This window comes from Miscanthus floridulus, chromosome 8 (genome assembly GCF_019320115.1).
Source record: "Miscanthus floridulus cultivar M001 chromosome 8, ASM1932011v1, whole genome shotgun sequence".
Classification (NCBI taxonomy): Eukaryota; Viridiplantae; Streptophyta; class Magnoliopsida; order Poales; family Poaceae; genus Miscanthus; species Miscanthus floridulus.
Window position 1 is genome coordinate 212775963 of NC_089587.1, and position 15781 is coordinate 212791743.

The window sequence follows — 15781 nt, forward strand, 5'->3', positions numbered from 1 at the left end:
ATGCTCATGTGCATACTGTGAAAGGTGATTGAACTTGCCCACATACTGCATGACTATTTGATCACCTTGCTTCAAAGCAAGAAACTCATCAAGCTTCATGGCCATAACTCCATCTGGAATATAATGGGCATGAAAAGCAGTGCGGAACTCAGCCCAAGTTAACCGAGTACCGGCTGATTGCATGGCCACAAGGTTCGCCACCAAGCACCTGCTGCACCTCTAAGCTGTTGGGCAGCAAAAACAGGCTTCTGGAACTTAGTGCATGGAATGAGGTCAAACTTCTGCTCTATGGTACGAAGCCAATCATCAGCTTCAAGTGGTTTATCAGCCTTGGTAAATATTGGTGGTCGTGTATCCGTGAAGTCAACATACGTAGCTTCCTGCCTTTGATGATTACGACCATGATTCCCTTGCATTATATTCTGATTGCTTTGAGCTAACTCCCAAAGCAACCGAGCATTATCTATGGTCACATGGACCAGTGCCACGATAGCATCAGCCAAAGTTGGCGGAACTGGTGGTGGATCAGGAACACCACCCTCATCTTGCGAAGAACCAGGAATATCCAAAGCCCGAGTACGAGGCATCTGTTCATGACAAACCAAACTTTACTCACAAGCATTTATTGAAATATTAAAAGAGCTTACTATAAACACATTACATTGGGTTTACTTATTTATACACAAGTCTGCACTTAAGCAAGACTACCCAGCTTGACTAGAACTCACTATATTACAACACTACTCTTCTCCTTGATCACATCAAACCTCGGGATCGATATCCATTCCAGAAACATTTTTGCCTTCATCATCACTTTCATTGACCACCACTACTTCTTCTAGATCCTCTTCTTCTTCCTCTTCAGGTTCATCATCATCTGCCATGATGACACCTGGGTCCATTGCATCAGCTTGAGGCTCATGATTTGGATTCAGGAGGTTGTTCAACCTATGGACTTCTTCATGTAGATTGGTATAATATTCTTATAAGTCTTCTATATAGAATTCTAACTCATGAGCTCAGGCTCTAGCTATATCTTCTCTATGCCAAGCTTCATTTCTTCCTTCCACCATACGAACTAACATACGCTCACAGTTCTTGTGAGCGGTGGTGTGACACCTCAATTGATCCTATAACTTGCCCACCTGGATGGCATCCAAAGCCCTATCTCTAGTAGCCTGTGCTAATTTTGCTAAAAGCCTCTGTACCTCAGCCTAGGGATCAGGCCTCAAGCTGCTACTGCTAGCACCATCACTCCTAGGGGCAAGCTAGTGATGAGGGACTCCTTTGGGTCCAGCGGACTTATGGGGCATTACCTTGGTATGAGCCATACTGTAGAAAGCAAGATTTAATAACAGTAAGACAATCTGAGAAAAGTCTAAAGAGTAGTAAGAATGGGACTTATACTACTCAAACCAAACTAAAAGGGAAAGTAATTAACAAGTGGATTAATCATGATGCATGAGTCATCCTTACGAAACTTAAACATCAAAGCTCCTAAAGTATATAAACAATAGTTCTTATTATATAGGGCATAATAAGATTACTACTCCACCATACAAAACATTTTTAACCAAATAAGGAATGGCGAGAATGAATTAAGATAAGTTGGAAGCAACTTGGACCAAATTAACCGATTAAATTTATTTGCCCCAAATCATTTTGAAGTTTTTGTAAAACAATACTACAAAAACTTTGTAATGGTCGCTCTAATACCATTCTGTGGTAGAACCTCCTAAATTATAGGGCCTACATGCACCTGTCATTGTCCGATGACTTCTGACGACTATGCATATGTTTCCGGTAACTTAAGAAGCCTATCGGGTGTCCTCGGGAAACCCGAATCATCCACGATTTGTTCCGAGCAGGATCCATCACAAAGTCATTGTAGTATTACAACAGTTTATTCATTAATATACATCAGAGTAAAATAGCGAAAGTCTTACAATAACTTAGTTACAAAACAGTTGTTTCACAAACTAAGTACGATTATTATTACAAACCATAGTAGTGGAGTAGCCTAAGTAACATGGAATGAAACACGCAATTTAAGTGCCCTGCCCAAGGGCCACACATTCACTCGACATCTTTGATTTGGACAACCGTCATGTAGCATGGTCCAAGGCAGACCTGCCCATGAGGCTCACCTGCAACAAGGGTTAAAGAACCCTGAGTACAAAAGTACTCAACAAGACTAAATCGACGTATAAACAGAGAAAACTCAGGAATGCAGGCTTGGGGATTCAAGGTAAGGCTTTAGCAAGAATCAAAGTTCTTTTGCGTAAAAGCTCTATCATAATATTCTTTCTTTCAACATATAACCCTTATCAAGATCATATATGAATCTGCCATGATCCGTATTGAGATCATGAACTTCATATCAAACCCTTTCTCAAATCTTTCTCAAGTTTCATTTATTAACTACGATGATGAACAGTGAGTTGAGTCTCCATAACCGAGGAGCAACGACGATTCGAACCGATTATAACCCAGCTGGGGATTCCCAACCACATGACATATGCAGGTCCCTGACCTACATATACCAACCTACCCTCAGATTCTCTAAAACAAGAACGAGTCCACGCCACCTAAGAATACAGTACTCCACCAATCCAGCCCATTGCCACGTGGGTACACACTACTCTCGCCATCTCTCCACTTCCAGTGCGCGAGTAGCCATTCTCGTAATAGAATAGCCGAGTTAAGGCTTATCGGAGTATGTGGCTAGTACTACAAAGTCTCACCTCATGCAATTCAACAACGGACGGTTCTTAACCGACACAGGTGGAAAGAACCCGCTCACAAGACACCCAAGTCTTGTGGCTCTCATACACCGAGTCCACCCGGTCTAGATTTATTACTCCACATGATTATACCTCATGATAGCATAAATAACCAATCGTATCCAAAAATTCGTTTATACCTCGTTGGTGACCGGTAATCACCCGACTTTTATCTGTCTAAGCATGGCTAAGCATAACTGGACCTTCCCTAAATAGAACTGGTAACAAGGTTGATATGGAAAAACAAGGTTGGTAATGCATCAATTAGGTTTCCACTCAACTCCTAATCACATAATGCAGTATTTAAAAGCATAAGCGATATAAATTTGTAAAACACAAGGTAGGCTTAAATGCATCCAGGGCTTGCCTTGATTGTCGAAAAAGTCCGGTCCCAGAGATGTTCCACATATATCAAACCCGACCTCAATAGGTGGATTAACTTCCTCGACAACTTGGTTGACTACCACGTTCTCACTTTCGTTCACTACACGTAGTAATAATGCCATGTTTAAAATGATGCGAGATATAAAACATGATGCTAGACGATGGATGCAAAAGTTAATAACTTGAATACAACTTTCCTTCACGGTATAGTTACAAGCCAAAAACTAACTAAACCTTTTATAAACTCAAACACTTACTTTAAATGCCAAGGATCATTTTATGCTTATGACCCAAGGTCATCACTCAATCCCAAATTCAAACAAAACCTAAGTCATTAAGAGTTAATATTTGTTTTTATTACTTAACAATTAATTCAAAATTTATGAAATAAATCAACTTTTTCCAATTGAGCTCAAAATTTTTGTGAAGGCTCATCACATGATAACTAAGTGTAAAAACAATTGTCATAATTTTTGGATAATTATACAAGCCTAGAAATATCATGAAACCCCATTTCTTAATTAATTTGAGCAATTTTTATCACATTCAAAATATACTAAAAAGTAACATTTAATATTTTTCCTAAAATGTTTACATCTCAGAGAGGTCACACAAAAATTTTCATAATTTTTGGAGCTCTATTTAATTCTACACAAAATAAACAAATCATAGCACTATTTAATCATTTCAGCAAAATAGAAAAAAATGCATTTTCACATAAACGGTCACTGACATCGGGGTCCCACCCGTCAGTGAGAGCAGCGCGACGGTGAGCCTCTGACCGACGCGTTCTCACCGGTGGCGAGGTCTCCAACGACGGGACTCGGACCAACATGACCTCCTTTACATTGCGCACACACCGGTGGCACAGGTTAAAGCTCTAGGTCACTGGAGCGACCTTGCCGGCGATGATGGCGGCTCAGCGGAGCACGGCCGACGTGCGCCCGGTGATCTACAACTTCACCGGTGATACAAAGATCTTTGGTGTACTTAGCAACTCCTAACGGACTTAACCAAGCACTTAATCGGTCCAACAACGCTTTACAACGCAAGCAGCGACGAGCGCAGCGGCACGGCAGAGCAAAACTCACCGGCATCCCACGGTCCGGTGGCTATGGCGTGGTAGAGATTAAAAAGACCGCACAGGCATGATCAGTGGCTCACCCCAAAGCTGATGCACTCGAGAACGACGGCTGCGGCGAGTCGGAGCTAAGTCATCGACGTTGGAGACGATGGCGGCGGCGTGAACTCACGGCAAAGCTCCGTTCCGGCAAAAGCAAACTGCCAAATGATGAATGATCAAGACTATGAGCAACACTAAATTATGAGGGTCATGAAACAATAAACGGTGAAGTGAGAAGCCCACCAGAACTCCGTGTCTACGGTGGAGTGGATCGCGGTGCCATCTCGCCGGAGAGGAGGAAGACGACGTTACGTTGGGCTCTCTAGGGAGAGAGAGACTCAGCTAGATGGCTCTACAGGTGTGCCAGACAAACACGGTCATGGTGGTGATACTGGTTGGAGACGGGAAGGCTCGGTGGCTCTGGCGTGAGCTCGACGGAACAGGGCGGCGGTGACGGGAAAAATAGAGGAAGGAACGATGAGGACGACGACGGCGTTCTGGCTTTATAGGACGGCCAAGGAACATGGAGACGACACGCAGCAGCTTCCCCATGCCAGCGCGAGGCAGGAGGTGGCAACAGGCGCGCCTGGAAGCTGGTAGAAACTGGCCGGCGGCGAGAGCTGCTTGCTTGCACTGTTCAAGCAAATTACCGAATTGCCACTCGCTCAATTTCTCAAATTACTCTCAAATTTGTATGGAAACTCAAAAATCTCCAAAAATAAAAGTTGTTCCAAATTCAAAATTCTACAACTTTGCTTTAATAACCATACCCAAATTCTGTCTAGATTTGAAAATGCAAGTTTGAAATCAAAAGGGGACACTTTAAGAATTTATCCCCTTTCAAATTACTCCAAACTTTACATAACAACTTTGAAAACTCTAAAAACCAACTTTGTACACATTGACAAGCTCTACACTTTTCCTTTTAGGCTCAACCCCAAAATGTGCTTAGATTTTGAATTAGGTTTTCTAGGGCAGAATTTAAATGCTGGAAATTAGGGTTTTGGAATTCAAATTTAATACTAAGGTTATGAACTTGATTCATCCATACAAGTCAACACATATAATCATAAAAGTAAACTTGTTTTAGTGAATGCATATCAAAGTTTTCACTAACTCAAAAATGATGTGCAAAGCATATGATGACATGGCATATTTTAGTGTTTAAAACACCAGAGGTGTTACAGGGCGCTCCTCCTTCGACAGGCGTCGGGACAAGTGCCTCCTTGTGAAGGTGAAGCACGCCGAGCCAGTCGGCGATGAAGTCCAAGCTTTCAAAGAGGAAGGTCTGGGACTACTCGAAGACGGCAGGAACCCACATCCCAACAGGTGGGAGTGTGGGAAACTCCAACAAGCCAAAGCGAATCATATCGCTTGAGCCCGTCATGACGAAGATGGCGAAAAGGTGAGCCATCCGATGACCAAAAGCGTGAACGTACGGCGTTCTCCCTACGGACGGCGCCAACTATCGGTGCAAAAAGTGACCAACAAGTAAATATTTGTCGTTTTACCGTACGTTGTGCTCGGATATGGCCTAACACTCAATGACACAGGGTTTATACTAGTTCAGACAATGTGCCCTACTTCCAGTTTGAGTCGGTCGATGACTTTATTCCTGAGCCCAGGTGCTCGAAGTTTGCTGTGGGGTTACAAACGAGTGGGAATAAAGATGAGGGTGTTAGAGGTCCGGTCGGACTCTGGATCGAAGGGCCGAGAGTGACGGGAGCTCCTACGTGCGCTAAGTATTGGAACGTATGCTCTGTGTAGCTTTAGAGTTCTAGAGCCATAAAGTTGTTCGAGTGCTCAGAATGTCTAAAGCTAGCAGAGAGAGAGTCAGAATGATCCGTCCTTTGTTGGAGAGAGCGCATCCCCTTTTATAGATAAAGGGGGTGGCCTTACAAGTTTAGGAAAGGGAGAGAGAGAATGTGTGTGTTTCCTAGTCTTGTTGCCCACGACGTCGGGTACAAGACAGTTTATTGGTGCCCACAATACTATTGACGCCCAGATGCGTGTGTCAGGCTCCATCGTGTTCTTCTGGTATGGCTAATGTCGGCGCCTACCATACTGTAGGACAAACGTGAGCGCCCACAATACTGTTCGTGTTCTGATATGTCTGGAAGGCTGCCAAGTACCCTTCTGGCATGGCCTGACAGTACTGTCCTGCAAGTGTGCTGGGTACGGTCCTTGGTATTGCGGTTGACTTGAGCGCCTTACCTTATCTGCTCCGCCTGATTTCTTGGGTCCTCACCGAGCGGGCGTCCCTGGCCGGTCGTTCCTAGTTGGCTCCGACCGCGCCGGTCGGAGAAGAGCTGTAAACAGAGGTTCGGTGTATTCCTGGTCAGAGAAGCGGGTCGGACTCGGAAGCGAGCGCCGTCCCCTCCTTGACCAGGCCTTCCGGCCAGAGAGGCGGGTCGGAGTCGGAAGCGAGCGTCGTCCCCTCCTTGGCCAGGCCTTCTGGTCGGAGAGGCGGGTCGGAGTCGGAAGTGAGCGTTGTCCCCTCCTTGGCCAGGCCTTCCGATCAGAGAGGCGGGTCGGAGTCGAAAGCGAGCGTTGTCCCCGCCTTGGCCAGGCCTTTTCGGTCGGAGACTGGATCGCTATTCCGGCCTGTCGTTAGATATCTGGGCCGACCCAGGAGTTGCGCATCGTTCGTAATGCCGTCTGTCAGGCTGAGCTTTTACTGAGAAACGAGCCCACTAGAGACCCCGGGTTTATGAACCTGACAGTATATATATACCTTTCCCACAAAAACTAGCAGTTACGAACCTATCAGTGAAAACTGGCTTAATTAGCCGAATTCCAAAACGATCACAAACGGATGACGAAAACAATCACAAATGGTTTTTTTAACAAAGCGGCAGTGTAAATGGTGTTGCAAAAATGTACCATGTAATGACTAATGAGTGAGCATTCATGCTTGCACTTAGGTCTATGCCCATTAGCAACTGCATGTTTGCTAGTTGCTACCCGCTGATGATATGGGCATACGGTTCGTATTCGTGTTCGGTTGTCCACCAGCACCAATGGCCATAACGTTAATGTTACTAAAGTAGTGCATGTATTTTATTATCCAAGGTTAGCAGCAATACTTCCTCCATTTTAAATTATTGCTCATTTTTAGTTTTGTTCTAAGCTAAATTCGTCTAACTTTTAGCAAGTTTTTAGAAAAAAAATATATTACCTTATACATATTCGAATAAATGCTACTAAGAGATATTTTATGGAAAATCTAAAGAAACTATCTTGACGTTGTAGACGTTGGTGCATTTTTTCTATAAACCTAGTTAAAGTTAGAAAATTTTGACTTAGAACAAAATCAAAATAACTATAATTTGTAACGGAGGACCTCGATGAGACCCTTCATCATGTGAACTGTCAAATTGTCAGTTGTCGGTGCAAATGTACCACCACCATATGCCTTCCTATTGCCTAGTTCCCAAAAATTTTCACCTCAAAGTATCACATCGAATCTTGCAGGTACTAAATGTAGACGAAAAAAAAACTAATTGCACAGTTGGGTGAGAAATCGCGAGACGAAACTTTCGAACCTAATTAGTCCATAATTAGACACTAATTGCCAAATACAAACGAACGTGCTATAGTAGCCGAAACAAAAAAAATTTCGTCATCTAAACGCAGCCTATATATTGGCGGTCCAACGGCATGAATAATGGAGTAAGAAAAAGATACTAAGTTATCAATATGTCGTCTGACAAACAACGTAACGAAACTTAAGTGCCTCATTATTTGCTGTGCAATCTGCAGTCGGTACGGGCCGGGCCGGGCCGGCGATACGTACAGTACCGTCAGTCTTATAAATCTGCAGCAGTTAGAGCGCAGTGCTGCTGCTGCTGCCTGCTGGACCGTCCGTCGGTCGACCGGACCAGTGGACACGGTACCCTAGCTCCCAGATGTCATAGACCGAACCCTACGTATCCAGCCAGTATGGCTTTGGTCCCAGGATATACTCCGTATATGTGGGAACTGCTCGCATCAACTTTCATGCAGTAGAACGTACCCACGGCCTCGTGTGTAAAATTGGTCCAGTTCTAGCTCCTGGAGGACCAGCTTACCCCACGCACGGTCGGCCACTTTGGACAGCGATTAGTTGTGTTGTGGACACCAAAGCTTTAGATTCGTGGAGATTTAGCAAGGATTTGATTCTCGGATATGTCAGCATCTTTATCATTTGTTACCTGCATTTCCCGTAGGAGCTGCATTGCAAATTGCAATCTTCCATTTGTGGATGTTAGAAGCCGCCTAGCATTTAGAGTTATAAACACGTACGGTACGTGCATAATTGTTTGGTTTTACACGACTGATACACACACTGCACCACGCATGCAGGCAGCTAGTGGTGCTGAACGTACATACGTTGTAGACACGCACAGAGGTCCACCGTCCACCTCACACGCACATGCACCGCTCGCGCCCGTGGCGCAGAACAACTCGTGCTCGTCACGTTCGATCCATCAGCAGCTGGTCACTGGTCAGTACCGAGCGCGGCGGCGTCAACTCCTGAGGGCCAATCAGGAGCGCGGCAGCGCCTGCGCGCACTCGAGTAGCCTTTATCCCCTAGGCTCCTACGGTCCTACCTAGGCGCGCGTGCCGCACCGCCAGAGTGGTCAGTCGTCGTCTCGTCACATGCATGAGCATGGTGCATGCAGTATGTACGTGCGGCGGCGCGCATACGTAATACTCGCTTCGCTGCGTTTGGGTCCGCGCACGCGGAGACCAACCAGGGGTGCAGTGCTCGGCTGCCAGGGGGAGCGGAAACGCTGTGCGCCTGTGCCTGTTAAGTTAGGCCGAGCAGCGCGTACTCGGTGTCACGCGCTCGGGGACCAACCGAAGCGAATGCCGTCGGGGGGCCGCGGGGACCCGAGCGGTGGTGGTGGCCGGGCTGCACGGCTGCCCGCACGGCAAGGTGGTCTGCCTGCCTGCCCCTGCCCCTGCGCGCGGGCAGGCATGCACCTACTGGCGCCGCGCGCGCCCGCCCGCCCGCCTGCGGCCTGCAGGCCAGGACACCCGCCCCGCTCGGCGGCCGATGGATCGCTCGTATCAGCGACCAAGACGCCTCTGCCTTTCCCTCTCCGTCCGTCCATCTTTTTCCGATCGTTAATCCCTCGCCGAGGCCCAGGGTTAGGTGAGTGACAGACAGAATTATCCGGCGGTGGTTCGGGGCCGGGAGGCACGAGGGCACGCGTGATTAAGGCGGAATCTTTCAGGCCAGCGAAAGGTTGTTGCGCCCTCTGCCGCATTAACGCTCCGGTTGGGTTGGGGCTGACACGGTCGCCATCCATCGACGTGTGAGACGCACGTTGGTTGCCTTGGCAACCAGAGAAGCGGGAGGAGCTTGAGCTTGCGATCAAACTCAGACTGAACCGCAACATTTCTATGATTGTGTGGTGCGGTAGCGGTACTAAACACCAAGAAAAGGGAAATGCATGGTTCCTTGAAACAGGCAGACCGTCAAAACACTCTGATTCACCAGCGTTCGGTGTGCTTCAGTGAACCGAACAGCTTTAGGAAAAAAGCTGCTTTCTACTTTCGTGGTCCTTTCAGGAAATGAATAGACGGCCTTTTCTGTATGTAAGGAAAAGTGAAAACAAGACAATATATTTGCAATCTCATAACTAGTCTCTCTTCATATATATTTTGATAAATATAACGTACCTTATTACACCAACCAACACGCTAAGAATGTAGCTGTATATAAGAAGATACAAAATCTGTATGAAGTAAAACAGTCTAAACTCTTTCAAATTTGATTATCCTTTTTCCAACTGCAAACAGATGTTAGTTAAATACAATTCGTCATGCATCATATACCCGATTTTTTATTATCTTCTCAGTGTCAGCAGCTGTCAGATGCCTAATGCCATATTCCCTCAGCCAATTCTTATCTGTAAACGCCCCATCTTTGAGTTGTTGCTCATCAATCTTCAGTAACCTCAATCCCTCAGACAGTCGAGGGAAGAAGCCTTCAGGTCTCAGACACCACGCTGAAAAAATAGCAAACAAAACGCTCAGGTCGCCCTGTAGCCTTTCTACTCCATCGCTGCTAATCTTTATGCCGCTTGTGAAAATGCCACCGAAAAGCAGCTGGTCTACCCCGCTTGCCACACTTCTCCATACCGTCACAAAATCAACGGTATTTAAGCCACCTTGAAGCCTAGATAGTTGCCCTTGCATGTAGTCTAAAGATTCTATGAAGGTTCTGGATACAGCAGGTCCCTCCGATTTTTCCAGCCACTGCCTCCTATTTTTTAGATAATCCCGAGAACGAGCATCAAATCCACGCAAAATGACAGTGGAAATCTTATCGGCCCATTCCACTCTGAACTCTTTCAGATGATTTATCTCTTGCTGAAAGATACACCCACCCTCACCATTTACAGGTAAATTCTCCATCTCAAGAAAGAAAACATCCTCACACCATTCTGTCAACGTGGATTCGAAATATCGAGCTGCATTGATAGATTGTGACACCTTGAGCACAGCATTATCATCAGCCAGAGCAGTTAGCCCCTCTGCTTCTTGACACCTCCGAAGCATGTAACCAAGGAATTCCGATATGATCGGTGCAGCAGACATCCTAATGAATTCTGCCCTAAGCGTGATGCTAGGGATAGGACGAGCACGATCAATTAGCAAAGACAAGGTCTGATGAACGGCACTGGTGATTAGTGGAGACTTGCAATCATCTGAGTCATACTCAAGCATTGTTCCTTGAATTCTTGCACTCCAATTTTTCTCTAAATCCATTGCTGATTGCAGCTTATTAAGACTCTCCTGTCTCTCAATCTCTGCCCACACTTGAAGCCAATCTGGGCGATCACAGAAGACACAGAGGACTGAGATCCTCTGCCAACTGTCATCATCCTTTACCACAAGTAGCAGTCCAGTGCCCGAGATTAAACCTTGAATCCGCTTGTCAAAAGATATCATTAGGTCAACAAGGCTGAGCCACGAGACACTAGCCTGATATGCCGTGCTAACTGCATCACTTGAGCTACTACTTTCCTGAAGAAGTTCAATCTGCTTAGGAAATATCTCTTTCACCAAGTATGTAGACAATGCAATGACCATTCCTGAAATCCACTCCTCCCTACAACTATACCCAATAAGGTTGGCCTTATCCACAATGGGCTGTAGAATCTCATCCATGGAATCAACAAAATCTCTAATTATCTTATAAGCAAGAGCAAAAACAAATTCAGGCTTTTCAGCCCATTTTGAGAAATGGTGTTGTGCAGCTGTAGATATTGGATTTACTAGCTCTTCAATTACCCATAATGGTTGACGTAGTTGATTGCCCACATCATGCCCTTTCAGTTGTCTAGCTTTTCTACGTTTCTGCAATTCCTGCAAGTTGCATAGTGCAAGGAAGCTCTCAGAATACTTGCTTTTCAGATCACCCCGCATCGAAAACAATGGGTTCACAATCTCTGCTTGTTTCCCAGAATCAATACTTGAAAATTTTGAGCCAGCAAGTGAAGGAGGCCAGCCAAGGGAAGAAAGAAGAGATCGATGGTCAACAATGGCTTGTGGTCTTAGTATAGCTAAAGATCGGTCCACTCTGTGATCCACGGAAGATAGAAGGCGAGTCCATTGTGGTCTAGTCGTAGTTACAGAAGCTAAAAGATCTTCTATGTTTTTAAGATATCCAATAGCAACATGATGTGTTTTCTGAAAAAGAAAAGAGAATGCCAAAATTAGCAGCTGTCAAGTTGACTCTCCCAAGAATCACAATATGACAAGATCCATACCTCCGAATTGTCTACAGGAGATTTAAGTTTTCCAGTAACAGAAGAAGAAACAGCATCCTCTATATCACCCACCAAACTGTCAAGTTTGAGAGCCATTTCTGTATAGGACAACCTACCGTTAAGAACACACCAATTACAAAGTTAAAAATAAAGTACTACAGCAACTTAACTAAAAAACAAGTACTAAGCCTAGAGAAGGGCATGTAAATACAGATAATGGAATTGTGGTAACTGATAATCATCTAATACCAAGTGGAACAGTTAGAATTTCTAGGAGTTTGTTTAAATTAGTTTTGATTATTAAATTCATTATCTTGATAAAAGTCCACAATTACCCTTCCCTGTAAATTTCATGCCATTGTATAGTTGAATTAGTACAGCTACAATATCTTAGACCAATCATCATTTTCATCCAATGATGTAACCTATAATGTGCATCTTCTTTCAGGTCTCCAACAAAAGTAGAGAACACTTGATTCGAGCTAGCATAAAATAAGGAATATAAGAAAAAGAGACCATCAGCAACTTCGGGTTGTTTGTTTAGAATTAACATGATGTAAATAAGATGATAAAACATGGCCAAACAACTTACAAATCTTATATTTATTGCATGGCAACACAAAATGATATAAGATTTATTGCAACACCGATCGTCAACAAACTCCACCTACAGGCCGAGGGTTGAGATAAACCAGTACAAAGCGCAGAGCGCAGATAAAGGGCGAGGGTTGTGATAGGCTTGGCAAGCCAACATTTTTACCTAGCCACTATTACAGGGATAGAATCCAATTTGTTTATTATTTGATTATTTCAATATCAGTTGTCAAAACACAACATATTTTTAGCAAAAAGATAATACTGATAAACTCTGGACATGACTATGAAGTATGAACTGCCAGTTTGCCACAATGTGGAAAATTTCATTATAAGAAAAAAATGCACAGTAGGTACTACAAGTCTGCAATGTCATTGGACTGGCAAGCGGCAAATATGTTGTGCATTATCTCAGCACGCAAGTGGACTAGACCACACATCTGGGAATGGTCAAAACAATATACTAAACTCTAGATAACAAAAAAGAATTGAGTAATGCATTGTGATAACCCTTTTATTTCCTAGCACTGGTTTGGTTGTCATATCTATCTTATAAAAATGCCTGCCTTGACAGAAAGTTTACACTAAGGCAGAGTATATGACCGTCCAACTTTAATGCATTAGAACTTTTAATGAATTATAAAATTGGGCAGTTATGGTTAAGGTTTTTGTCTGCACACTCCATTGTCACATTTAAGCTAGTTTAGGTTATTCCTAATCCCACCTATTCAACTTTGCCCTCTTCAATTTGGAAAATGCCAGTACAGCGTTCGTCTTGATATGTTTTTTCAATATTCTATTAACTCTTTTAAAGTTTTCAATTTAAATGTCAACTAGCACACATGCCCGTGCGTTGCAACGGGGCGTAAAACTTGTGGCATGGTCATCTGGACCTGCCCATGCCAATTATAATGACCTAGCTATATCTTTGATGGATTTAATTGGGCTTGGAGCCTTGGCCTAACCTTATTTCAATCAAATCAAATAAATTCCAAGGCCAATAATAAGTGCTAGATGCAATAAAGGATTAATCCAGTATGGAAATTTGACTGCAGATTAAGTCAACTTAAATAGGTGGCTCTTGTCTACATCTGTTATGAGGTTAAGAAAAGTGGAAGGCGAGCCACATGCCCAAGCCCACAGAGTCGCGGCGCACACGGGCTTCGGCAGTCAGGGTGATACAATCTACCTCTGCTGGGCCTCGGAGGGGTGATAGTGAGGACAGATGAACGGGGTAGACTGATGGACCAAGAGGGGTAAGAGTGAGGGACAGACAGACCGAGGGATGGGAGGGAGAAATTTCCATACTTTAATATTAGATTTAAATATAGATTTACGCTGTCCAACTACCACGAACATTACTACACCAGAATATCCAATGCCAATGTCCCAACCATAGCAAAAATATATGAAATAACCAGATACATAATAAGGGTAAGGTTGAATATGTGAGAGGTTGCGATAATAACAGAATAAATATTATTGTTTCAGAATTATTATTGCAGAGGACTCATCAATTCAATATTGTTACTATTACTGAAAACTCAACTACTGCAGTTGTGTACACAAGAACTAGCTAAGGACTAGTAGGTAGCTGCGACTTGTGAATCATGAAATCTGTTTCTCAGTGGACACCATAATGCAATGTCCCGCATCACTACCAATTAATTGAAAGAACAAAGGCAAACACATACATCCATGTGATCAAAATGAAGCACCCATTTGAGAGCAACCAGATCTCATGTCAATTAATTGGGTAGCACCAGGACAGATATCATCATCCATCCCAGCTGTATCAGGCTAGATCTACACCAACCAAACCTAATTATTAACCAAACCAAACAGCAGCTTCAATCACCAAAGCCGGCCTGCTCCCACAAGCGACCCCCATTTCACATAGCATCAGAAGTCATAGGGTGCACTGCTAAAAGTAATTCCAGCTCCACACTGGCACATCATATCAGAATTTCATAATTAAACATCCGTCAGTTTCAATATCATGCACGACAGTTTCCTCCTATGTGCCTAATGTAATGGTTCAATCTGTAGTTGAACCTTAACCAAACAGACATTGGATGGAACACATACTAGGGTCTTATGCACCACAAGTTCATAGCACGAACTCTTATGCCTAAATCAATACAAACTTGGAAAATTGGCAGTGCTGAGATAGTCATTCAAAATATCTAGCATAGAAGGAATGTGATTTGCAGAAATTCTATACTCACCGGCGTACTCTCGGACCATCTCCACTCTCGCCACCTCGGAGGCCAGAGCAGGGAGTTGCTCGAACTGCATCTGCTCCATTCTCACCTCCACCTCTTCTCCAGCCCCTAAAAAAGGCAGGAATCACGAAGCTACTGAAGTAATATACTTAGTAAGCTCTTAATTTGAGAACCTCGTGTGTGTTCGGCATACCTGTTGACCCGGATGCTTTGAGGGCACCAAGCCCGCCGCGGACGCCACGGAGGGCCGAACCAGCGACCTCGCAGCAAGACGAGTACGCTGCGGCAGCTTCCTGAAGGCGTACGTACAGGTTGGAAATGGAGGCCTCTAGCCCCGCACAGTGCCCGCGGATCTCGGCCTCGACGTCGGAGGCCGTGGCGAGGTCGGCCGCCGAGCGGAATCGGGCGTCGAGGAAACGGCGGACCCCCGGGTCGATGTCTTGGAGAAGCGGGAATGGATGGGATTGAGCTGCTGCTTCCATAGCGGAACGGATCACACCACGGCTTAGGGTTTGGATCCGGGGGAGGAAGGTAGATGGGGAAACAGCAGAGCCGGGGAAGAAGACGACCTGCAATTTTTCACTTTGTACCAGCTCTAATCGCGGACGTTCATTTTTTAGCGGGTAACGGTTCATGGGAGTTTGACACTTGACAGGTTGGGCCATTGCCTCAGGGCTTGAAGTTCCGTATGGGCCGGATTGTGGGTGGTCAGTAGTACGTATGTTTTTGTGGATATTTTTTTTTTGCCCACTTGAATTATTGCCGGAGTCTAGTTTTTATCCACAAACTTCAAAACTGGATAGAATGTCTTCTCTTAATTATCAAAACCGTTTAAATTATCTCCTGCCCCAGTTACAAATGGTTTTCATTGTGTTTTTATCTTTTTGAAATAAAAAATCTGGTAAC

General features: G+C 44.5%; 1 protein-coding gene across 1 annotated transcript; it reads right to left on the reverse strand.

The window, feature by feature from the left end:
- Positions 1-9911: 9911 nt before the first annotated feature.
- On the reverse strand, positions 9912-15458 carry LOC136474852 (RINT1-like protein MAG2). The gene is made up of 4 exons (XM_066472422.1): positions 15069-15458; positions 14879-14983; positions 12057-12154; positions 9912-11976 (listed from the first exon to the last, which is right to left on the reverse strand). Exons 1-4 carry the CDS (start codon positions 15355-15357, stop codon positions 10102-10104), a joined length of 2367 nt encoding a protein of 788 aa, XP_066328519.1. The 5' UTR covers positions 15358-15458; the 3' UTR covers positions 9912-10101.
- Between the last annotated feature and the right edge of the window lie 323 nt (positions 15459-15781).

What these genes read in the sequence shown, in the direction of transcription:
- LOC136474852 (XM_066472422.1), bottom strand. Translation starts at nt 15,357, where the DNA reads ATGGAAGCAGCAGCTCAATCCCATCCATTCCCGCTTCTCCAAGACATC. An exon ending in CAAAGCATCCGGGTCAACAG is followed by an intron (nt 14,984 to 15,068) that starts GTATGCCGAACA and finishes TGCCTTTTTTAG; the next exon opens with GGGCTGGAGAAGAGGTGGAG. An exon ending in GATGGTCCGAGAGTACGCCG is followed by an intron (nt 12,155 to 14,878) that starts GTGAGTATAGAA and finishes TGTCCTATACAG; the next exon opens with AAATGGCTCTCAAACTTGAC.